We start from the raw sequence: 24,342 nt of genomic DNA, 5'->3' as shown, positions 1-24,342 counted from the left end.
TCGCTCTGTCACCCAGGCTGGAGTGCAGTGGCATGATCTCGGCTCACTGTAATCTCTATCTCCTGGGTTCAAGCGATTCTCCTGCCTCAGCCTTGCAAGTAGCTGGAATTACAGGCAAGTGCCACCATGCCCAGCTAATTTTTGTATTTTTAGTAGAGATGGGGTCTCACCATGTTGACCAGGCTGGTCTCGAACTCCTGACCTCAAGTGATTCACCGGCCTTGGCCTCACAAAGTGCTGGGATTACAGGCGTGAGCCACCACACGCAGCCTGTCTAAGCAATTTTCAAGTACACAGTACATTATTATTAGCCGTAGTCATCATTTGTACAATAGATCACCAGAACTTATTTGTGTCTAACTGAAACTTTGCACCTTTTTATCAGCATCTTCCCATTCCTCATAACCAGACCCTGGTAATCACCATTCTACTCTCTGCTTCTCAGTTTGACTGTTTTTAGAGTCCACGTGTAAGTAAGACCATGCAATATTTGTCTTTCTACGCCTTGCTTATTTCACGTAGCATAATGTTTTCCAGGTTCATTCATGTTGTCACAAATACAGGATTTCCTTCTTTTAAAGAGCTGAATAGTATTCCATTGTGTGCATGTACATTTTCTTTGTCCATTAATCCGTTAATGAACATTTAGATTGATTCCATATCTTGGCTATTGTAAATAATGCTTCATTGAACATAGGGGTGCAGATATATCTTTCATATACTGTTTTCATTTTCTTTGGATATATACTCGAAAGTAGAATTGCTGAATCATATGATAATAGTTCTATTTTTAATTTTTTGAAGAGGAATCTTCATACTGTTTTCCATAATGACTGTATTAATTTACATTCCCACCAGCAATGTATAAGAGTTCCTTTTCTCTGTATCCTCTCCAAACTTGTCTTTCATCCTTTTGATAGTAGTTCTTCTAACAGGTGTGCGGTGATATTTAATTAATTTGCATGTCCCTGATGATTAGGAATGTTGAACATTTTTTCATATATACATTGACTATCTGTGTGTCTTCTTTAGAGACGTGCCTATTGAGGTACTTTGTCCATTTTAAAATCTGGTTGTTTTCTTGCAATTGGATTGTTTGAGTTCCTTACATATTATGGCTATTAGCCCCATATCAGATGTATGATTTTCAAATACTTTCTTCCACTCTTTTGGTTGTCTCTTCACTCTGCTACTTGTTTCCTGTGCTGTGTAGCTTTTTAGTTTCATGCAATTCAATTTGTCTACCCATCCTTTTGTTGCCTGTGCTTTTGGGGCTATATTTTTAAAATCTTTGCCAACATCAATGTCAAAAAGCTATTTCCCTATGTTTTCTTCTAGTAGTTTACAGTTTCAGGTCTTAAATTTAAGTTTTTAATCTATTTTGAGTTGATTTTTGTAGATGGGGTGAGATAAGGGTCCAGTTTGATTCTTCTGCATGTGAATATCCAGTTTTCCCAGCACCATTTATTGAAGAGATTGTCCCTTACCCATGGTATGTTTTTGGTATCTTCATCAAAGATCAATTGACCATAAATAGGTGGATTTACTTCCGGGCTTTCTATTCTGTTCCATTGGGCATTTTTAGATTTTTAAAGAGTTGTTAAAACACAAGGAAAAACAAGAATATTTGATAAGATTGCATGTAGCCCACAAAGCCTGAAATATTTACTATCTGGCCTTTTACAGAAAGTTTGTCCATCCCAGATCTAAAGACTTGATCCAATTTAAGTTTTATTTTTTGTTTGTTTGTTTTTATTTGCAAGAATGTTTCACATAATATTCTAGGTATACTAAATATGTCCGCTGCATCACATTGGGAGGCATATACTGTAATGTTTCATTGTCACACTTTTAGTGATGTTAAGATTAATCAGTGATTTCAGAGGGGTTAGCCTGGTCCATTGCTTATAAAGCTCCCTATTGTTATTTGTCCTAATGGTTTCAGCATCCACTGATGATTGTTGCTTAGATGTTTCACTAAATATTGTAAAATGCTTATTTTCTACTTTCATCATTCCCTTTGCATTTATTAGTTGGAATTCTTCAGTGTAGAAAAATAAGGTTCAAGAACTGTATTAACTATTTGGTTACCCTGAAACTCAGTTCAGGAAAGGTCAGACAAATGCTTGGTTTTTTACTATTATTTACCAATTTTTAGAATAATAAATTGATGTCCTAACAATCTCTAGAAGTGGCCATTAAGTGCTTTTTGTAAATATTAATACTTACAATTTTAGAGGTTTATGTATTTGATGTTTCCAGTAATTACAGATAATAGTTTTAATGACTAAAGTGTGCCAACTTTAGGGGCCCCTTAAAGTTGTTTTTGTGTGTGTGTGTGTGTGTGTGTGTGTGTGTGTTCTTTTAAAAAGGCCTCATTAGTATTTGATGGCTTCCTTGCTTTTTCATTTCTTCCCTCAAATCTGGAATTGATAATTTCTCCAAGGAGCCCTAGTTCCATTGGTGGCTCAACAAAGGCTGTTGCCACCACCACTCCACTGAAATAGCATGTCACTGTCACCAAAGACTCCATCTTTCTGAATCCGGCGGTCACTTAGCAGTTCTTACCTGACTTGACTTATCTGTGGCTTTTAACAAGGTTAATCACTCCCTCCTCCTCCTGAAAATGCTTTCTCCACTTGGTTTCCAAGAACACTACACTCCTGACTTTTCTCCTACTTTATGCGCCTCTCCTTGGTCTCCGTTGCTGGTTTTTCCTCATCTTTTTAACCTCTTAATATTGAGTGCCTCAGTGCTCAGTCCTTGAATCTTTTTTCACTTGTTATCTACATTGACTTTCTTTGAGATGTCATCAGTTTTATGACTTTGAATACCATCAGCATGCCAATTATTCCTAAACTTATCTCCAACCTAAACGAATCCCCTGAATTCCAGACTTATACATTAAAATGCCTACTAAACTTCACCACTTGGATAACCAAAAGTATCTCAGACTTAACAGGTTTAAAAACAAGCTCCTGGCCGGGCGCGGTGGCTCACGCCTGTAATCCCAGCACTTTGGGAGGCTAAGGCGGGCGGATCATGAGGTCAGGAGATCGAGACCATCCTGGCTAACATGGTGAAACCCCGTCTCTACTAAAAATACAAAAAATCAGCCGGGCGTGGTGGCGGGTGCCTGTAGTCCCAGCTACTCGGGAGGCTGAGGCAGGAGAATGGCGTGAACCCCGGGGGGGCGGAGCTTGCAGTGAGCCGAGATCGCGCCACTGCACTCCAGCCTGGGCGATAGAGCGAGACTCCGTCTCAAAAAAAAAAAAAAAAAAAAAAAAAACAAGCTCCTAATCTTGCCAACGTCTACTTCAACAAAAGCTTGCTGCTTCCACAGTCTTCATCTTACAAATGATCATCTCACTGTTCCTTCACACCTTCGTGCCTTTTTTTTTTTTTTTTTTTTTGAGACGGAGTCTCACTCTGTCTCCCAGGCTGGACTGCAGTGGCGCCATCTCAGCTCATTGCAAGCTCTGCCTCCTGGGTTCACGCCATTCTCCTGCCTCAGCCTCCTGAGTAGCTGATACTACAGGCGCCCACCACCACGCCCAGCTAATTTTTTTGTATTTTTAGTAGAGATGGAGTTTCACCGTGTTAGCCAGGATGGTCTGAATCTCCTGAGCTTGTGATCTGCCCACTTCGGCCTCCCAAAGTGCTGGGATTACAGGCGTGAGCCACCACGCCCGTCATGCCATTTTTTTATACCTCTCCCACACCCCACATCCAAATACCTCAGGAGATCCTGTTGGTTCTACTTCAAATTATATACAGAATCAGATCACTTCTTAAGACCTCCAGTGCTACAATCTATGCAAACCACTGTCATTTCTCTTCCAGATTATTGCAGTAACCGAACTGCTCTCTCTGCTTCTGCCCTTGCCCCCCCCTTTGATCTTTCTTAATACAGCAGCCTTTGTGTTTTTATTAAAATATAAGCCAAATTGTGTTCCTGCCCCTGCTAAAACCTTCACGTGGCTCCCCAGCTTGCTCAAAGTAAAAGCCAAAGATCATCATATGACTTATAAGTCTCTGTCATTTGGCTTCGGATTACCTCTCTGACGTTTACTTTCAACCCCTCTTTCTGCCTGTGTTACTCTAATCACAGGCCTCTTTGGTGTTGCTCTTCAAGCCTACCATTCATGCTCCCTGATAGGGGCTTTTGATTTGCTTATTCCTCAGCTAAAATGCTCTTCCTTCAAATGTCCTCATAGCAACTTCTTACCTCCTTCAGATGTTATTTTCTCAGCCAGATCTTTCCCCAGTCTCTCTATTTAAAATTGTAATCCTCCCCAGCACTCCCTATCCCTTCTCCATGCTTTAATTCTTCTCAGTATAACAGAAAACAATCTAACACACAATATGGTTTATTTATTTATGTGTTTGTCGTCTGCCTCTACTACTAGAAGTTATGTTCTATGAGGCCATGGATTTTTTTCTTATTTGTTTACTGCTATATTATTAGCACCTACAAGAGTGCCTGACACATAATATTTTTTAAATAAGTGGATCAATAGAGTTGTTAGGATTAAATGAGACAATACATCCAAAGCTCTTAGCATAATGAATGGTAGCTATAGGCATTATCATTATTATTATGAAATGTTTTATTTCCTCTTTATGAATCCATTTACTAATCTAAATCAACAGTGACTTTCCAGAGAAGAGAAAGGGGATCAGCATAGGTAGGGACTATATGACTGATTTCTTCTGGGCTGTATTCATTAGTAGTCCAACATCTACACCTCCATGGCCTATGTCAACGTGAGATTAGTAATAGGCTATTGATTTTTCCTTGCAAGGTTGTTTGGGAAAATCTTTTAAAAATCTTAATCTTTACAAAGTTGCTTTTCTCTAAATTCTCAATAAACATAAAATTCAGGCTACAAGAGGAGCTCTCTCCTTAATAGCCATTACCTCAGAGAGGTCTTGTGCCAATTCAGGCCTCAAAGGGAATTTACCTCTTCAAAATATCTCCCCCTGGCCGGGAGCGGTGGCTCACGCTTGTAATCCCAGCACTTTGGGAGGCCGAGGGGGCGGATCACAAGGTCAGGAGATTGAGACCACGGTGAAACCCCGTCTCTACTAAAAATCCAAAAAAAAATTAGCCGGGCGTGGTGGCGGGCGCCTGTAGTCCCAGCTACTCGGAGAGGCTGAGGCAGGAGAATGGCGTGAACCCGGAAGGCGGAGCTTGCAGTGAGCCGAGATTGCGCCACTGCACTCCACCTGGGCGACAGAGCGAGACTCCTTCTCAAAAAAAAAAAAAAAAAAAAAAAAAAACTCCCCTTGCAATTTATATATGTTACCACCAGGTGGCAGGAATGTTTGATGAGCACCCAACAAAGTCAAATGATTCACTTCTGCAGATTTAAAATTATGAATGGCAGCACTATCTTATAGGAAAACATCAAAACACATTTCTTAGAACAGTTAAACTACAGCCAAATAGTCATCATTTTATTTTATTTTTTAATTTTAGTTTAGTGAAAGGTACTTTTTTTTTTTGAGACTGAGTCTTGTTCTGTCACCCAGGCTGGAGTGTAATGGTGCAATCTCAGCTCACTGCAACCTCCGCCTCCTGGGTTCAAGTGATTCTCCTGCCTCAGCCTCCCTAGTAGCTGTGACTACAAGTGCCTGCCACCATGCCCAGCTAATTTTTTGAGTTTTTTAGTAGAGAAGGGGTTTCACCATGTTAGCCAGGATGGTTTTTATGTCCTGACCCCATGATCCACCTGCCTCGGCCTCCCAAAGTGCTGGGATTACAGGAGTGAGGTACTATTTATTTTAATGAAGTCATATGATTTGCCAGATCTAGGCATGTGAAATTATCAGTGAACAAAAAATAAAAAATAAAAAATCTATGTCTTTATGACATTCACACAGTGAGCAAGAGAAAAGATTCTGGAACCAGACTATGAAAGTTTGAATCCTAGTATTTGCTGTTTATCATCTAAGGGACCCTGGGCAACCTACTTAAACTCTTGTCTCTTAGCTGCCTTATCTATAAAATGAGGATGATAAAAATACATATCCTTTGGTCTTAATGATGAAATAAACATAGCTTATTGAATGTCTAATAGATTATTTCATTTGCTAATTTTGACAACGCTGTGAGGCAAATATTATCTCCGTTTCACAGAAGTAACTCATCCCTTACCTATGAGAGCAAAAGTCCTTGCCCATAGTGACCTGGCTACTACATGGTGAAGCCAGAATTATTTTACCCTGCTCACTGCACAACCAACATAATTTTTTTTTAAAAGACAGAGTTTTGCTCTGTTGCCCAGACTGGAGTGCAGTGGTATGATCATAGCTCACTGTAACTTTGAACTCTCAGTCTGAAGCAATCCTCCTGCCTTAGCCAGAGTAGCTAGGACTACAGGTGTGTGCCACCATGCCTAGCTATTTCATTTAAAACTTTTTTTTTTTTTTTTTTTTTTTGCAGAAATGGGCTCTCACTATGTCGCCCAGGCTGGTCTTGAACTCCAGGCCTCAAGCCATCCTCCTGCCTCAGCTTCCCAAAGTGCTAGGAATACAGGCATGAGCCACTGCACCTGGCCTGAACATAGTATTTTTAAAGTAAACTTTTAAGTTTAACGTACAGTTTATATACATAAAAGCATAGAAATAATAAAGTTTACAAAGTGAATACACCCATATATCTACCTCCCTTCCAGATCAAGAAATAGAAATTACCATCACCCAGAAGCCTCCCTTTTCATTCCTATCAAATACTCTTTCCCTAAAGTTAACTATTTTTCTGGCTTTTATCACTATAGATTAGTTTTTCCATTAGAATACTTTACATAAATGAATCATACAGTATGTATTCTTTTATGTCTGGCTTTTTTTCCTCTCAACTTTATGTTCATGAGCGTCATCCTTTTTTTTCTTTTTGAGAGAGAGAGAGAGTGTGTGTGTGTGTGTGTGTGTGTGTGTGTGTGTGTGTGTGTGTGTGTGTGTGTGTTTGAGACAAGGTCTGCTCTTTCACCCAGGCTGGAGTGTAATTTCACACACACAGCTCACTGCAGCCTTGACCTCCTGGGCTTAGTCCATCGTCCTGCCTCAGCCTCCCATATAGCTGGGACTATAAGCACATGCCACCACGTCCAGCTATTTTACATTATTTTATCATTATTATTATTATTTTTTTTGTCGAGACAGGGTTTCACCATGTTGCCCAGGCTGATCTCAAATTTCTAGGCTTAAGTGACCTGCCCACATGGGCTTCCCAAAGTGCTGAGATTACAGGTTTGAGCCACCATGCCTGCTGAGTGTCATCCTTATTGGTGTGTGTAGTATTCTACTCATTTTGATTCTACTTACATAAACATACCATAATTTATTACCCATTCTTCTGTTTATAGTAATTATTACAGTGTACATTCTTGATATAATAAAAATCTACTCTAAACTAGTTTTCTATTCCCCATCCAATGCAAGGACCTTACAATGCTTTAATTTCATTTACCTCTTTCCTTATTTTTGTGCTATTGGGGTTGTATATTTAATTTTATACGTATTTTTAGCCTCACAAGACATTGTTATCATTGTTCTATACAGTCAATATTTGTTTAGATTTACCCACTTTTACCCTCCACTGTTCTTTATTCCTTCATGAGTTTTCACACTTTTCTCTGGGATTATTTGCCTTCTGCCTGAAGACCTCTGTAGTGTGGGTCTACTAATAATAAACTCTCTTGGTGTTTGTTTATCTGAAACCTCTTTTATTTAACCTTCACTACTGAGGGATATTTCTCAGGTATAGAAGTTGAGGTTGGCAGATATTTTCTTTCAGAATTTTAAAGATATCACTATTGTCTTTTGGTTCCATAATTGCTTTCGAAAAGTCAGCTGTCTGTCTTATTTATTACTCCTTTGAATTTAGTGAAACTATTTTTAAGATTTTCTCTTTTCTTTTTGTTTTCAGGAGTTTTGCTGTATGCCTAGGAATAGAGTGTTTTGTTTTTTGTTTTTTTATCCTGCTTGTGTTTGTAGAGTTTCTTGAGTCTGTGTTTTGATGTCTTTTATCAGTTTTGAAAATTCATGGCTAAGATCTCTTCAAGTATTGTTCTAATTATGTCTCTCTTTACTCTCCTTATGAAACTCAAATTATGTGAATATTAGACTTTTTCACCATGTCACATATATTTGCAAAAGTAGAAAAAAAACTGGAGATGCCTGTAAAGTTACTGAGCCTGAGGAAGTTGCCATGACCAACCACCACTACCTTCTAAGGCGAATGTCTTTTGCTTTGAAAACTAATAAGTTTCTCTTATTGAAAAACTAATCCGGAATCAGAAATGGAAGAGGATTCCAGGAAACACAGGGTCCCAGCCACAGATGGGAGCTCCAGTGCTAACTAGACAGTGGATGATAAAACAGAGATGTTTAACTTCAGGGCATAGTAATTCAAATACTTACAGAGTCCTTACAAAGTTAATAAACAGTTTTTCTATATTATTCTAAAATGTAGAACTCAAACCAAGGGATAGAAAGAAGCAATGAGCAAATGCAGTATATTTGTACAAACTTTAGCATTTATCTCAATGGCTTCTCTTCCAATATAACTATGTAACAGACCATTTTTTTCTTCTTTTGAAAGGGACAAAAGCCTCCCTTGTTTTTTCTCAAAGAAGTCAAATTTTAAAGGCAAGCCCTACACTGCCAACAGCAGATGTACTCACACTGTCAGAAATATCTACAGTGAAACTGGATTTTAAGGAGAAAACCTGTTTTTCAGCTGTATGTTAATATTTCACATCACTGATTCCCAGAGAATGAGGAGGAAATTCTTATATTCCCTAAGGAAGAGTATCTGAGTGTTAAGAAATTCTGTTTTTCTTTTCTAGAAGGAATCTCAAGGAATTCAGATTTATCCCTCTACTCCCCACCCCTTCTACCACTGTGAGCCAGTGTTATTAACAAAAGTGTGTCTTATCCTGGGAGAAAAGAGGGGAAAATTAGTGAGGACAAATGTTCCACATTAAGCTGAAGAGAGATACATTTATCTAGTGTGTAAGTCAGCTATTGTTGTATAATAAATTATCCCAAAACATATGCATTAATACAATAGTAAATATTTATTATTCTCACAGTTTCTGTGGATCAGATGTTTGGGGATGGCTTAGCTTGGTGATTGTATCTAGGGGTCTTTCATGAGGTTGCAGTCAAGATCAGCTGGAGCTATAGTAATCCGAAGGCTTGACAGGGGTAGAGGACCTGCTTCTAAGATGATTTATTCACATATCTGGCAAGGTGGCCCTGACTATTGGCAGGATACCTGTTTCTTGCCACATTGACATCTTCTTAGGGTTAGTTGAGTATTTTTACAATATGGGACTTGGTACCCCCAGAGCAAGTGATCCAAGAAAAGAAAGCAGAAGGAGTGATGTCTTTTATGACTTGTCCTCAGAAGTCACACACCAACATATCTGCTGTATTCTTCTGGTTATATAAACTAATCCTATATGACTAATGTCACAGAAGACTATGCAAGGGTGTGAATACAAGGAAGCAAGCATCACTGCGGCCATCTTAAAGGCTGGCTACCATAACCAGTCAATAAGAAAAGTAAACCAAACTTTATAATTTTGTTGGGCTTCTTCCAAGTTAGTAAACATTAGAATATTACAAAAACGGGAGTTGAATCAATGACTTTTTAGTATAATTTATGATTAGTGCATATATGTCATACTCTTTCCTGATATACTATATATCATACTCTAGTAAGAAATGTTAAATTGTTTAACACATTGAAAATAAAGATTTTACCTTTTTAATGTCTGTCAATGCATATGAGTCTGAAAGCAAAACTTGAAAATAGTAGGATAAATCCATTTTCAGGGAAAGCATGTTGTGAATCTTCTTTACTGTCGTTCACAGGGATTGGTGGAATTCAAGAATGTTCTGCTAAAGGAATACACCTATTAATGGAAACATCCAGGTAAAAGTAGAATCAGCTTGCCATCCTGGTTGTAATATACCTTTCACAAGCCTCTTCTGAAAGAAGTTTAAACAAATGTACAGAGTCATCGTTAATTATCTTCCTGCTTGAAAAACCAGTGCATAAGTTCATCTCCTTTCTGTGTCTTTAAGTGCTTACAGGATTGTCTGTTAGTTTTAGACCAATGGTGAATGCTGATGGCTGCATGGATTTCAGGAAAACATCTTTTCCAGATTCTTTGCCATAGGAATAAAACTGTCTCAAGTTTAGAATTTACAGATTGTTAAGCACACTATATTCTTTTCCAAATATATCCTTCATTCTTCATGACATTATGTAGTTAGAGCTGACCATATACTGGGTGAGTAGTAATCCCTCAGGAACAGCAGGGAAGTTTCTTAGGTGACAAAGTATTTGCCAAAAGTTTACAGAAAATATCATACTTGCCAGCAGAGACATATCAAAAGTGGGGCAGTGAGAGTAATCTGCCCACGGTGCAGGCGATAAAGGGATGTGGGACTGTAGACATTTTTTTCCTTTTTAAAAATGTTTAATTTGTAGAAAATTTTAATACAATAATAATACTGACCAAAGGTCAATCAAGTTTTTGTTCACAGTTGTAAACTTAAACTATATTAGTTATAAAGTACTACCCCCTAAAAAATAATCTGATCATTTGTAGAGTTTACTGTTTCAGAAGCATTTTTTCTTCACATGTAACATTTTTGGAAACTGGAAACAATTGTCCATTCTTTTCTGTCTCATTAATAGAAAATGCTGGATAATATAGGTGTAATAGTAAAAGGACAAGACAGAGTGCTCATTATGAAGTTGCATGATATAGTTTGGCTGTGTCTCCACCCAAATCTCATCTTGAATTGTAGCTCCCCACAATTCTCATATGTCATGGGAGGGACCCAGTGGGAGGTAATTGAATCATGGGGCTGGGTCTTTCCCATGCTGTTCTCATGGCGGTGAATAAGTCTCACAAGATGTGATGGTTTTATAAACGGGAGTTCCCCTGCACAAGTTCTCTCTCTTGTCTGCCACGATGTACGACATGCCTTTTGCCTTCTGCCATGATTGTGAGGCCTCTCCAGCCACGTGGAACTGTGAGTCCATTAAACCTCCTTTACTTTGTCGGACACAGGGGCTCATGCCTGTAAATCCCAGCATTTTGGGAGGCTGAGGCGGGCAGATCACTTGAGGTCAGCAGTTTGAGACCAGCCTGGCCAACATGGTGCAACCCCATTTCTATTTAAAAACATATATATACAAAAATTAGCCAGGCATGGTGGTGCATGCCTGTAATCTCAGCTACCCAGGAGGGTGAGGCAGGAGAATCACTTGAACCTGGGAGGTGGAGGTTGCGGTGAGCTGAGATTTCGCCTCAGCACTCCAGCCTGGGTGACAGAGTGAGACTCCATCTCGAAAAACAAAAACAAAAACAAAAAGCAAACAAACAAACAAAAACCCCGCCTCTTCTTTATAAATTACTCGGTCTTGGGTATGTCTTTATCAGCAGCATGAAAATGGACTAATACACCATGTATGCAATAAAGATAAATTTTATTTTATTTTATTTTTTGAGACAGGTCTTACTCTGTCAACCACACCCAGGTGGGAGTGTAGTAATGCGATAGCTCATGGACTGCAACCTCCACTTCCTGGACTCAGGTGATCCTCTAACCACAGCCTTCTGAGTAGCTGGGACCACAGGTGTGCACCACCACACTTGGATAATTTTTTGTATTTTTGGTGGAGATGGGGTTTTGCCATGTTGCCCAGTCTGCTCTCAAACTCCTGACCTCAAGCAATCTATTTACCTCAGCCTCCCAAAGTGCTGGGATTACAGGCGTGAGCCATGGCACCCAGCAGCAATAAAGAGAAATTTTAAAAAGCAAATCTCAACCTTTTAAGTTTTGTGTAATTCAATAGAAAATATATGATTTTTCTTTTTTGAGTTACCTTGTTTTCTGGTGTAAACTAGAGGTTAATCATATACAAAAATATTTGCAAACAGCCAGAATCAGTCTCCAACAATGCACAGTGGAATTCTAAACTTTAGAATTGTTCCTTGAAGATCACCACATAAAAATTGTGGAGAAGGTCATTAACCATGCAACAAGAACAAAAAAAGTAAGGAAATATAAATTAGGAAAAGAAACCATTTTTTAAAGAATAACAGGAGACATGGTAAAAGCACTGGTCTTACATTGCCAGAAGAAATATAAAGACTAATGCTTGAATGTCTTAATAATTTTCTTCAAGAACTATTCACTCTTTCTTGAGAAAAGGATCGAATATTTTCAAGGTTTGCTGTCATTCAGCCATTTTCTCACAATACACCATAGAAAAGACAACCCACAGAGTGGCTGAATATTGCAATGCATATAACTGAGAAGAACTCATAACTAAAACATGGACAATAAGAGCTTATATAGATTAATAAGAAAAAAGACTACTCAATAAAAGTAGTCTTTAGGAAAAATAAGACTACTCATTTTTCAATAGAAAAATGGGCAAAAGATGTAAACACTCAATTTACCAAGAAGTTCAATGAAAATAAACACTGAAAAGTTGCCAAACAAAAATAATAATCAGGGGAATGCAAATTAAAACAGCAGTGGATACAACCACTCCCCCACCAATATGGCTACTTTAGCAAGTTTGATTAAGACTAAGTATTATTCTCATTTAAACAACATATATACTAAAATTGAAAGGTTACAGAGATTAGCATGGCCCATTCAAGGATAACACATATATTTATGAAGTGCTCCACATTAAAAAAAAGATCAAGTGTTGACAAGAATGTAAAGCAACTGAAACTCTCATATATGGCTGGTGACACTGGTGACACTTTGGAAAAAATTTGGCCCTATTTGTTAAAGCTTAAGGTTGCATGCCTTATAGCAATTTCTGTCAACTATGAATAGCACTATGCAAGGTCCGTGGGTGTTTTCTTTTGTTTTGTTTTGTTTTGTTTGAGACAAAGTCTCACTCTGTCACTCAGGCTGGAGTGCAGTGACATAATGCAACCTCTGCCTCCCAGGTTCAAGCAATTCTCTTGCCTCAGCCTCCCGAGTAGCTGGGATTACAGGCATGTGCCACCATGCCTGGCTAATTTTTTTTCGTTTTTCTTTTTTTTTTTTTGAGATAGAGTCTTGCTCTGTCACCCAGGCTGGAATGCAGTGGTTTGATCTCAGCTCATTGCAACCTCTGCCTCCCAGGTTCAAGCGATTCTTCTGCCTCAGCCTCCCCAGTAGCTGGGATTACAGGCAACTGCCACCATGCCCGGCTGGTTTTTGTACTTTTAGTAGAGATGGGATTTCACCATGTTGGCCAGGCTGGTCTCGAACTCCTGACCTCAGGTGAGCCACCCACCTCAGCCTCCCAAAGTTCTAGGATTACAGGCGTGAGCCACCACACCCAGCTGATGCCTGGCTAATTTTTGTATTTTTAGTACAGATGGGTTTTCACCATGTTGGCCAGGCTGGTCTTGAACTCCTGACCTCAAGTGATCCGCATGCCTCGGCCTCCCAAAGTGCTGAGATTACAGGCATAAGCCACTGCACCCAGCCAATTTTAACTTTTTATCATAGACTTATGTATATTTTATGATAGTAAATGATAAAATAGACTAGTAACTACATGTATCTTGTGAATTCATGACCTTTTTATTAAATGCTTTGACATTTCTAGGCTACACAGTTCATTAGTAAGTTTTCTGAAATTGTCACAAATCTCCAAGAAATTTTCCAATATATTTATTGAAAAAAATGCACATACAAGTGGACCGGCACAACTGAAACCCATGTTGTTCAAGGGTCAACTATATATTCATATTAAAAACATCATTTGTGCTCCTGTCTGGAAGGTGATGAATCTAAAAGGGAAGGTGTCAAGCCAACACTGAAAACAAAAATAAACAAGAAGATGATGTGATTTGATATAGCACAAGATACAGGGGATGGTTTGAACTGAGCAGCAGAAGCATAAGTGGTATAGTAAACTTTCAATGATATTTATATTTTTACTAATCTTCAGTTTCAACCAGTTTTCCCTTATCTTCAACATACTGAGGCAGTAGTCCCCTGCTAAGAACATAATTAACCTTTTTGCTTAAACAAGTAGTGAGAGGGTAAAGGAAGGCAGGAGCCTCACTCTCTGGGACTCAGACTCCAGTTCTTAAGCTGCACGTTGTTCCCTGGAGTGGGGGAGTTGGGAGAGAAAGAAGGTGCCTTAGCCCATTTTATGTTGCTGTAAAGGAATACCTGACACTGGGCAATTTATAAAGAAAAGAGGTTTATTTAGCTCATGGTTCTACAGGATGAGAAGTTCAAGGGCATGGCCCTGGCTTCTGGTGAGGGCTTTCATGCTGCATCACAACATGGTGAAGAAGGTCAAAGGGGAAGTGGACATGTGCAAAAAGGGGAAGCCCTGAGGGGCATCCTGGCCTTATAACAACCTACTGTGGTGGAAACAAGCCCATTCTTGCAAGAACTCATGCAGTCCATGGAAACAGCACCAAGCCACTCATGAGGGATCTGCTCCCATACACCAGACCCCTTCCATTAGGCCTCATCTCCCAACACCACCACATCAGGGATTAAATTTCAACATGAGTTTTTGTGGGGACAAACAATAATATCCAAGCCATAGCAGAAGGCAAGACAGAAAAGTGGCATGAGTAAGAAATGAGCCAACTGGTTACTACTTTTGATCACTTGGACAGGGTAGGCATAGGCAAAGAAAAGATTTTCACTGGGATAAACATCATTGCTATGTACCCCAGGCTGTCTTGTTCCCCAGATTTTGAACCAACAAACTTTTTTCCCTTAAAAGTCCATAGCTACATAATTCTGAAGGCATTGGCTGCAAGTTTCCATTTTTCCTTTCTCAAGGTTCAAGAAGTGCCCGAGCATTTTTTTTTTTCTTTTTTCTTTTTTTGAGACAGAGTCTCACTCAGTTGCTCAGGCTGGAGTGCAGTGACATGATCTCAGCTTACTGCAAACTCTGCCTCCCGGGTTCGGGCAATTCTGCTGCGTCAGCCTCCCAAGTAGCTGGGACTACAGGCACATGCTGCCACATCCAGCTAATTTTTTATATTTTAGTAGAAATGGGGTTTCACCATGTTGCCCAGGCTGAGCTCAGGCAATCTGCCCATCTTGGCCTCCCAAAGTGCTAGGATTACAGGCATGAGCCACTGCACCTGGCCTATATATTTTTTTAATCGATAAGAAGTGTATTCATTTATTTGCACAGTTCTGCAGGCTGTGCAAGAAGCATCGCACCAGAATCTGCTTCCACTCAAATAATGTCAAGGTTTGTTGTCATTCAGCCATTCAGGAAGGCAAAGGGGAGCAAACATCACATGGCATCACATGGCAAAAGAGGAAGGAAGAGAGAGGGAGGGGGGTGCCAGGCTCTTTTCAACAATCAGCTTTGCAAAAACTAATGGAGTAAGAATTCACTCCTGCAAGGGTGGCACCAAGGCCTTCATGAGGCCCCCATGATCCAAACACTTCTCACTAGGTTCCACCTCCAACATCAAGTATTTTCAGATGAGATATTTTCTAGTCTGTCTTGAGAATGGTTTTACAATTTTTCCAGGCCATTTGCCCTCCTGGCAACCTTCCATGTTCACCTTCTGGCAGGAAATTTTCTTACGTGCCTACCTGGCAAAATATTGATCCACTTCAAAAATTCAGCTTAATTTTCTCCTTGTCTAGACTATATTATATTTTATCCAACATATATTTATATTATAAATATATAATATATCCAATATATTGTAATTTAATTATAATTTTATTATATATAATTTATAATTATAATTTTATTATATATTATAATTTATAATTATAATTTTATTATATATTATAATTTATAATTATAATTTTATTATATTTATAATTATAATTTATTAAAAGAACCAGGGAACACATTTATATTATATAAAATATAAAATTGTAATACTTGTATATATTATTTTATTATATTTTATCCAAATATTATATTATTTGGATATATATTATTATATTTTATCCAATATAATATTTGGATAAAATATCAAAAATAATTTTTTGGATAAATTTAAGAGGTAGCCTAATATATAAGGGTGACTTTTCAGGCCAAACAAATGCAGACAACTCACACATCTATGTGTGCACTTACTGGTTTATATTTCAGGAGTTTCTTTTCTTGCTTGTCTCCATCTCTAAAGCATGAGCTCCTTGATGGAACGGATCACGGTCTTATTTTCCACCTTGGGACACTACGTAATATAGCATACTTTTTAAGTGCATAGAGCCAGCACTTCTGGGTTTAAATCTCACACTCAGGGAATGTGTATCCTTAAGTAGGTCATCTAGCCTTTCTGTGCGTAAGCTTTCTCATTTGTAAAATGGGTATACTAATAGTAGCAACTTTAAGTAAGGTAAAAAAGTGAGAGAGAGAGAGAGAGAGAGTGAGAGAGAGGGGGAGAGAGACAGCGAGGGCGAGCGCTGGTCTTGAACTCCTGGGCTGAAGCAATCCTCCTGCTTCTGCCTCCCTAAGAGTTGGGATTACAGGCGTGAGCCACCGCACTCGGCCAAAGGTTTTACTTTTTAAATTAGATTAAAAACCTTTTCATGACTGTCATTGAGTTACAGAATTTTTTTTTTTTTAATAAGAGGTAGCCTAATATATAAAAGGGTCATTGTTTCCAGGTCAAACAAATGCAGCTGGCTGTGTTGGAGGGCAGAGGGAAGAGGGAGACTTGGAAGATTCTGGCAGGAAACACTCGACTTTCCTCCAGTCTGTGCAACATCTTCCCACCGTCTTGCCTGCCATATGCAAGGTCCCTCCAGTTCCTCTTATTTACCTGTCAGAGGACTACCTTCTGCAGGAAGCCACCTCTGGCGTCCCACGCTTAGGCGCTGTCAGGCAAACTGATCACCCTTTTATGCAACTGTCTGTTTAGCTGTCTGATACCACAAAACTGTGACTTGCGCAGAGGGGCTATGTCTGATTTTTCTCTGCGGAGAACTCAGGAACGGAACGACGGATCTGTTCAAGCGAATCCTGTTAACACCTGAGAGCCTCCTCTTAGTTGGATCCCTGTTGTTGACTGATGGAGACGGTTTCCTTCTCCATCAGTCACTCCTTGCCTCTCAGTTTCTCAGCCTCACCTGGAAACTTTAGAAATGAAGACCCTCAGATGTGCTCCCAGGTTCTTTCAGCGATAATCTCTACAACCTTAGGGCATTAGCTCCGCCTTGTCTCGGCCCCTGACCCCGCCCCTCTCCCGCACACCTCCCTAAGCCTGGGTCACAAGTACGCATGCTCTCCCTTCTTCGCCGTAGCGTGACGACGTAAGCGGCGTTGGCGTGGTGTCGTAAGACTGGTTTCGCGTGTTGCGGCCCGGGTTCTGTTCGTAGGTTTAGAATTGTCGCCGGTAGTGGGGCGCCCCAGCTGCCAACTGCACGTGGTTTCTTTCTGGCCTTTGCCTAGTGTCCTGTCCATTCCGCCCCGTTGGGAAGTGGGAAGCGGACAGGTTCTGTGGGGACAGAGCTGGGAGTCCTGAAGGAGAAAGCGCGCAGCCGAGGGGCTCTGGAGTGCCTTAGAGCAGAGCTGCGGCCGCGGAAGGGGAGCCGCTGAGAAAGGAGGGCCGCTGCAGGCGGGGGTCGAACTGCGGGGTCTGGGCTGCTCCCGCGGAGGGCCTGGGCGGACGCGTGATGCTGGGGGTCCGCTGCCTGCTCCGGTCTGTGCGCTTCTGTTCCTCCGCCCCCTTCCCCAAGCACAAACCTTCAGCCAAACTGAGCGTGCGGGACGCTCTCGGGACTCAGAACGCGAGTGGGGAGCGCATTAAGGTCCAGGTTGGTGAATGGGAAGGGAGTGGGTTTTTTCTTGTAGGGACTAATATGGCACATCCACATCTAGCTTTTCTTTTTTTTTTTTTTTTTTTTTTTTTTTGAGACGGAGTCTAGCTCTGTCGCCCAGGCTGGAGTGCAGTGGCGCAATCTCGGCTCACTGCAAGCTTCGCCTCCCGGGTTCACGCCGTTCTTCTGCCTCAGCCTCTCCGAGTAGCTGGGACTACAGGCGCCTGCCACCACGCCCGGCTAATTTTTTTGTATTTCTTTTTAGTAGAGACGGGGTTTCACCGTGGTCTCGATCTCCTGACCTCGTGATCCGCCTGCCTCGGCCTCCCGAAGTGCTGGGATTACAAGCGTGAGCCACCGCGCCCGGCCCTAGCTTTTCTTTTACGGTCGGGTCAGACACAACTGCCAGCAGGGAAAAGTTAGAAAGTGTAGGCGTCGCGGGGTTTGCACTTTTCTGCTTTCCATTACTTTTCACAAAACTTCCGATAACTGTAAAGCGCTGGAACTTTGCTTTCGTGATTCCAGGGTATTACCTGTAAACTTGTTAATCATACCAAAAGTGTAAATGAACAAGCCCCTTTTCTCTATCTTTATCCCTTTATAATGAATATCCAGGTTTATAAAGTGGTTGTCTTGACCTCCCTCCTTGAGAGCAGAAACCGTCTCTTACCTGCGTTTGTATTCACACATGGCTGACAGCAAATACTTGTTCAAACCATGCCTTTTAAACTTTTAGCCACCTCAGTGCCTATTGTGGAGCTCTGCATGTAATTTGTTTTTAATGAATTTGGAGAAAAAGTGGAATGTAGCAGTTTGAAAGAGCTCTGGAGTTAAGCTGCTTAGGTTTAAATCTCTGCATAGCGGTTTATGCGTTCTACATCTTATTTTCCTCTTATGGAAAGAGATAATAATTGTCCCTGAGTCCTGAAAATTAAATGAGGTAATGGAAATAGATATTTAGAACAGTGGCTCATAGTCTACAAATGTTAGCTGCCATTGTTTCTCTTGCTGATTATATTATTTGCAGCAGCTCCACATAGAAAAGGTGCAGAATAAACAAGGTGTTTGTTTCTTATTAGGTTGCTGAAGTACACTGATGTGGTTGTTTGTTTTTTGAGACAGGGTCTAGCTCTGTCACCCAGACTGGAATGCAGTGGTGTGGTCTCAGGTCACTACAGCCTCCATCTCCCAGGCTCGAGCAATCCTCCTGCCTCGGCCTCCAGAGTAGCTGGAACTATAGGCATGCACCACCACACTCTAATTTTTTAAGTTTTTTGTGAAGATGGGTCTCACTGTATTGCCCAGGCTGGTCTCAAACTCCTGGACTCAAGCAGTCCTCCTCCTTCGGCCTCCCAAAATGCTGGGATTACAGGCATAAGCCTGGCAGATGTTGTTATAATAAATACGTATTTTTTGAGTAGGTTCTTGCTCTGTCACCCATGATTGTAGTGACACAGTCATGGCTTGCTGTTGCAGTGATTTTTGTTGTCCTCACATATCCTTTACTTTTTAGCAGTATGACCAATCTGCTCCTCTTTGCATTTCTTTTGAGTTCCATATTCTTTCCATAGGTCTGTTGGTCTATTAATTGGGCATACATTAATGATACTTTGTGTGCTAGTCAAGAGAAAATTCAAAGATGAAAAGAGAACCTGCTGCCCATGTTAGAGGATTTCAGTTTAGTCCTGTGAGGTTTGATATGGTAGCTACCAGCCACTCTTGGCTCTGAGCACTTGAAGTTTGGCTGGTCCAAATTGAGATGTGCTATAAGTGTAAAATACATACCAATTTTGAAGAACCAAAAAGAATGCAAAATATCTCAGTATGTTTTTATATTGATAATATGCTGATAATATTTGGGGCATAATAGGTTAAGTAAAATATTTCATCTATTGCTATGTTTAACGTGGCCACAAAAAGAAATTTTAAATTAAACATGTGACTCACATTATATTTCTGTTGGACAGCCCTGCTCCAGTGGTTAAAACAAGTAATTTTAGCAATAGGATAGTTGGTAGTAAGGTAAGTAAAGAACTATAAGAAAACAGGAAGTTACGTAACTGAGAAGGTTAAGGAAGATATCTTGCATGAGGTGATATTTCAGCCAAGTCCTGAAAGATGTGTTCCCTAGACAGAGGAACTGGGGATGGGGCAGAATTATAATAGCATCCCAGAAAAGCTCGTTGATAAGAACATGAACTTTGAAGTAAGAACTTCCTTTTGAATCTCAGCTCTACTAATCGGTGACTGTGTCCTGGACTATTTAGAGAGGTTATCGTGACATCTCTAAATAATGTTTCAGCAGCTCTAAAATGATAACCACTTCGTTTAGTTTTTCTGAGGATTAAGTAGCATAATATTTATAAAGAGCTTAGAATAGAAGCACATTACAAAGTGCTCAATAAATGTTAACTTTAACAAGTGAAAGTAAGAAAGTAGTCATTTGGAAATTAGTTTTTGGTTTTTTTTGTTTGTTTTTTTGAGATGGAGTCTTGCTCTGTCACCCAGCCTGGAGTGCACTGGCGCAATCTTGGCTCACTGCAACCTCCGCCTCCCAGGTCCAAGCGATTCTCCTGCCTCAGTCTCCCCAGTAACTGGGACTACAAGTGAGCGCCAACACGCCCAGCTAATTTTTGTATTTTCAGTAGAAACAGGGTTTCACCATGTTGGCCAGGCTGGTCTCGAACTCCCGACCTCAAGTGATCTATCCTCCTCGGCCTCCCAAAGTGCTAAGATTTCTGTGCCCAACCTGGAAATTACTGTTGATTTAGAATCACCAAAGAGGAGGTGCCTTCTGGGCAGCACGGTGAGATGAAACCAGAAAGAAGGGCACACCCCACATCCTGAGAAAGGCACCAAGATATGTGCCCTGTTATTTATTGTTGGGCCAGGCAGCAGGGGTCTGGGAGGAAATACTTGGAATTGCCAGTATTGGGAGGATTGGTTATATGAATTAGGCTCATCAACATGAAGGAATGTTAGGCATCCATTCGAAGTGTTGTGCTTTATTACGAAAACAAAAGATAGAATACCAAAGTGTGTATCCTATTGTGATTGGAACATATAAAATTAAGTATGCATATTGGTGAACTAAAAGAAGTTGGTTTGTTGAGGCAGGATTGTGAGTACATGTTTTTCTTTCATTTAGTCTATGTGTGTGTATGTGTAATGAAAACGTAAAATGTTTTACGCTCACATTGGAAATATTTGTCTTCCTTAGGGATGGATTCGTTCTGTCCGATCCCAGAAGGAAGTCTTATTCCTGCATGTAAATGATGGGTCATCTTTGGAAAGCCTTCAGGTTGTTGCAGATTCAGGCCTTGACAGTAGGTGAGTTTTGTTTTTTAAAAGAATTCTTTGATTTTTGTTTTTCACCTCTAGTGCTTCTCACTTCCCTACTCCAATGTTTACGTTGACCCCTGAGTAATCTTTTGAAACAGATCTGCTTTAATAGCTTTGAGGATCAACTCCGAATATTTAGAATCAAGATCCTTCAAGCCCAGGCCTTTCCTCCTCTATTTGACATCGTCACATGCTGATATCCTGTACCTATGCTTCACTTCAGTCTTTCTTAATTACCTGCGGCTCCCTTAAGCTGTTCTGCTCTTTCCTAATAGCATTTGTACATGTTGCTGCCTCTGCCCAATACAGCCTCTTCTCCTCTTGTCTTTCATAGTTCCTGCTTAGTTAGGCATCATCTGATGTTCCTATCCCATGACTATGTCAGGTACCCCTTTTTTGTGCTCCAATAGCATCCCGTGCCTACGTCTGTCTTAAAATGTATCACATAGGATGGTAATCAACTGTATTCCTATTTGACTCCTCCTGCTAGACTCTTAATTTCCTGAGGTTAGGAATGGCATCTCATTCTTTTTTGTATTCTTGGCCTCTAGCATAGTGCTGACAAGATGACAAGTTATTGCCTGTTGAATAAATGGAAGAAACTTTATGGTCTCATTCATCAGGTTTTAAAACTAACACTAGGTCAGGCCTGGTGGCTCACGCCTGTAATCCTAGCACTTTAGGAGGCTGAGACAGACGGATCACTTGAGTCAAGGAGTTCAAGACCAGTCTAGGCAACATAGTAAAACCCCGTCTCTACCAAAAATATAAAAATGAGTTGGTCATCGTGATGTGCACCAATAATCTCCACTACTCAGGGGGTTGAGGCTAGAGCATCTCTTCAGCCCTGGAGGTCAAGGCTGTGGTGAGCCAAGATCTTGCCATTGCACTCCAGCCTGTGTGATAGAGCCCTGTCTCCAAAAAATCCCCCAAAACCAAAAACTAACACCATTTTAATGTTAGGTATCAGCTCTGAGGAAGAGAACATTATTCTAATTTGTTAGAATAAGAGTGCTTTGCTATTCCGAGGATTGTTAGGGTTAATGCTGTTTACACATTGAATAGGTTCATGGATCAGAGACTATGTGGTCAACTGGGCAGAACAAAAAAAAAATGTTCTGGTGTAATAGTAACTTTTTTTCTTTCTGGAGAGAGTCTGACTCTGTCGCTCAGGCTGGAATGTAGTGGCAGGTTCACTGCAACCTCTGCCTCATGAGTTCAGGCAATTCTCATGCCTCAGTCTCCCGAGTAGTTGGGATTACAGGTGTGCGACACCACACCGGACTAATTTTTTCTATTTTTAGTAGAGAGAATTTTACCATGTTGGCCAGGCTGGTCTCGAACTCCTGACCTCAAGTGATCTGCCTGCCTCAGCCTCCCAAAGTGCTGGGATTACAGGCATGAGCCACCACACCTGGCCCTAATATTAATGGTAACCTTTTAAAAAACTTTGTAATTGTTTTGATTATATCAGTATAGCAATCACATGGGTCTAACGGGACCTAGATTTTAGATTTCTGGAGGATGACTGTCTCTTTGAGATATTCCCAGGAAACTTTAGGATAATATTTATATTCATATATGTCAGGTAATACATATTTTAAGTCAGAGCATCTCAAATTACTCTCTCAGGTTGATGAAAGTATACCAGATTTCCCCACCCATAATGCAATAGTGGACAATCTTATTTATATAAATTATGTAAGAATAGCATACATTTAGCAAGCAAACAAAACTGGGTGCAGAATCTCCTGACTTATTTACTTTAATAAAATTTATTGTATTGCTATATTATATTTCAGTAGTTTATTGGGAAGGCACTTATTGTCATACTTACTGTAATTATGAAATGTTAGAACTAGAACAGATGGGCTGGGAGTGGTGGCTCATGCCTCTAATCCCAGCACTTTGGGAGGACAAGGCAGGAGGATTGCTTGAGCCCGGGTGTTCGAGACCAGCCTTGACAGCATAATGAGACCTGGTCTCTTTAAAGAAAAGAAAAAATAATTAGAACAGATGTACTATCATTTACCAGCTCGCTCCTTTTTTTGATAGATGATTCTTAAATGAACTTAGATGACTTTCTATAGTTGTCATACAGTTAATTTGTGGGTGAACTTGAACTCGAACCTGGTCTTATTAACCAGAAAGTAGCACCTTATGTGCTTAGATCACCAGTCAACTAAGTAAAAAAAAAAATTTTTTTTTTAATTGCAAAAATAGGACAGAGAATTCCCGGATAATTTTATTTTGATTTGCAGTTTTCCCATGTATTCTGTAATCTTTTAAAAAGTGTTTTGGCCAACTAACTTTTTAATAAGGGCAATTGTACCACTTCTTAATTCTGAATTAATTTACAAATTCTTAACTCTATTTGTTCCCATTTTAAAGCTTAGGGAATTCATTTTTATAATTTTGTACTCTATTTATACTACAGATTATCCATAGATTCTGAAGATTATTTAACCCAGTAAGGGTAAAAGCTTTTGTCATTAAGTATTTTAATATTCTTATTGCAAAGTTGATATTAAAATGAAGGTTGTGTATAATGATATCTTGTTTATCTTGTTTTTTGTTACTATAGAGAATTAACTTTTGGGAGTTCTGTGGAAGTACAAGGGCAGCTGATAAAAAGTCCATCCAAAAGGCAAAATGTGGAACTGAAGGCAGAAAAAATTAAAGTTATTGGAAATTGTGATGCCAAGGTATGATTTCTGACACTTTTGTGGAGGCTGTGTAGGCTTTAAGACAGCAATCTGTTTTAAGTGTGATTATTAGGAAGATGAAACTTAGAATATATTTCATTTGTGACAGATAATTGAAGCAAGCCATACGACCTGTAGAAGCAGTAGCAAAAATTATTTATGTACATAGCTTAGTGAGAGGTAAGTGTTGATTTTTGCATCTCTGTGGTGTGTGTCACAGTTAAAACTTGCTGCTTTTACAAGCATGCCCAGTCAGCCACAATGATATACCCAGGCGGGCTCATTCTTAGGAAAGCTAGGAATGACTTTTGCATGATCTAGAACCGATCATCCAATAATGGTAGGCTCTAGCCACCTTTGGCTGTTTGGTATTAAATCAGTTAAAATTCAGTAAAAAAATCCAGTTCTTCAGTGGCATTATCCACATTTCAAGTGCTCAGTAGTTGCATGTGGCCACTGGCTACTATATTGAAAAGCACAG

At 40.0% G+C, this 24,342-nt stretch overlaps 1 protein-coding gene and 1 non-coding gene across 18 annotated transcripts in view; both read left to right on the top strand.

The window, feature by feature from the left end:
• The first annotated feature begins 12,636 nt into the window (after positions 1-12,636).
• Positions 12,637-12,740, top strand: LOC129485531 (U6 spliceosomal RNA). Its single transcript, XR_008658677.1, has one exon. It is a non-coding gene; the product is annotated as a U6 spliceosomal RNA (small nuclear RNA).
• Positions 12,741-17,275: 4,535 nt separating this feature from the next.
• Positions 17,276-24,342, top strand: part of NARS2 (asparaginyl-tRNA synthetase 2, mitochondrial) — a 149,205-nt gene continuing 142,138 nt past the window's right edge. For 9 of the 17 annotated variants that reach the window (XR_010121364.1, XM_063641446.1, XM_063641445.1 and 6 more), the window contains exons 1-3: positions 17,295-17,811; positions 21,035-21,144; positions 23,741-23,861. Coding sequence is in view for 11 of the 17 variants with exons in the window: in XM_063641446.1 (XP_063497516.1) it covers positions 17,671-17,811; positions 21,035-21,144; positions 23,741-23,861 (372 nt within the window). In the remaining 6 variants the exon portion in view is untranslated. Of the gene's footprint in view, positions 17,812-21,034; positions 21,145-23,740; positions 23,862-24,342 lie in introns of all 17 variants that reach the window. The other 8 variants (XR_010121365.1, XR_010121368.1, XR_010121366.1 and 5 more) reach the window with 4 other exon arrangements.

The sequence above is a fragment of the Symphalangus syndactylus genome, chromosome 6 (assembly GCF_028878055.3).
Source record: "Symphalangus syndactylus isolate Jambi chromosome 6, NHGRI_mSymSyn1-v2.1_pri, whole genome shotgun sequence".
Lineage (NCBI taxonomy): Eukaryota > Metazoa > Chordata > Mammalia > Primates > Hylobatidae > Symphalangus > Symphalangus syndactylus.
The sequence above is the reverse complement of the archived record's forward strand: the minus strand, read 5'-3'. Positions and strand labels throughout refer to the sequence as shown.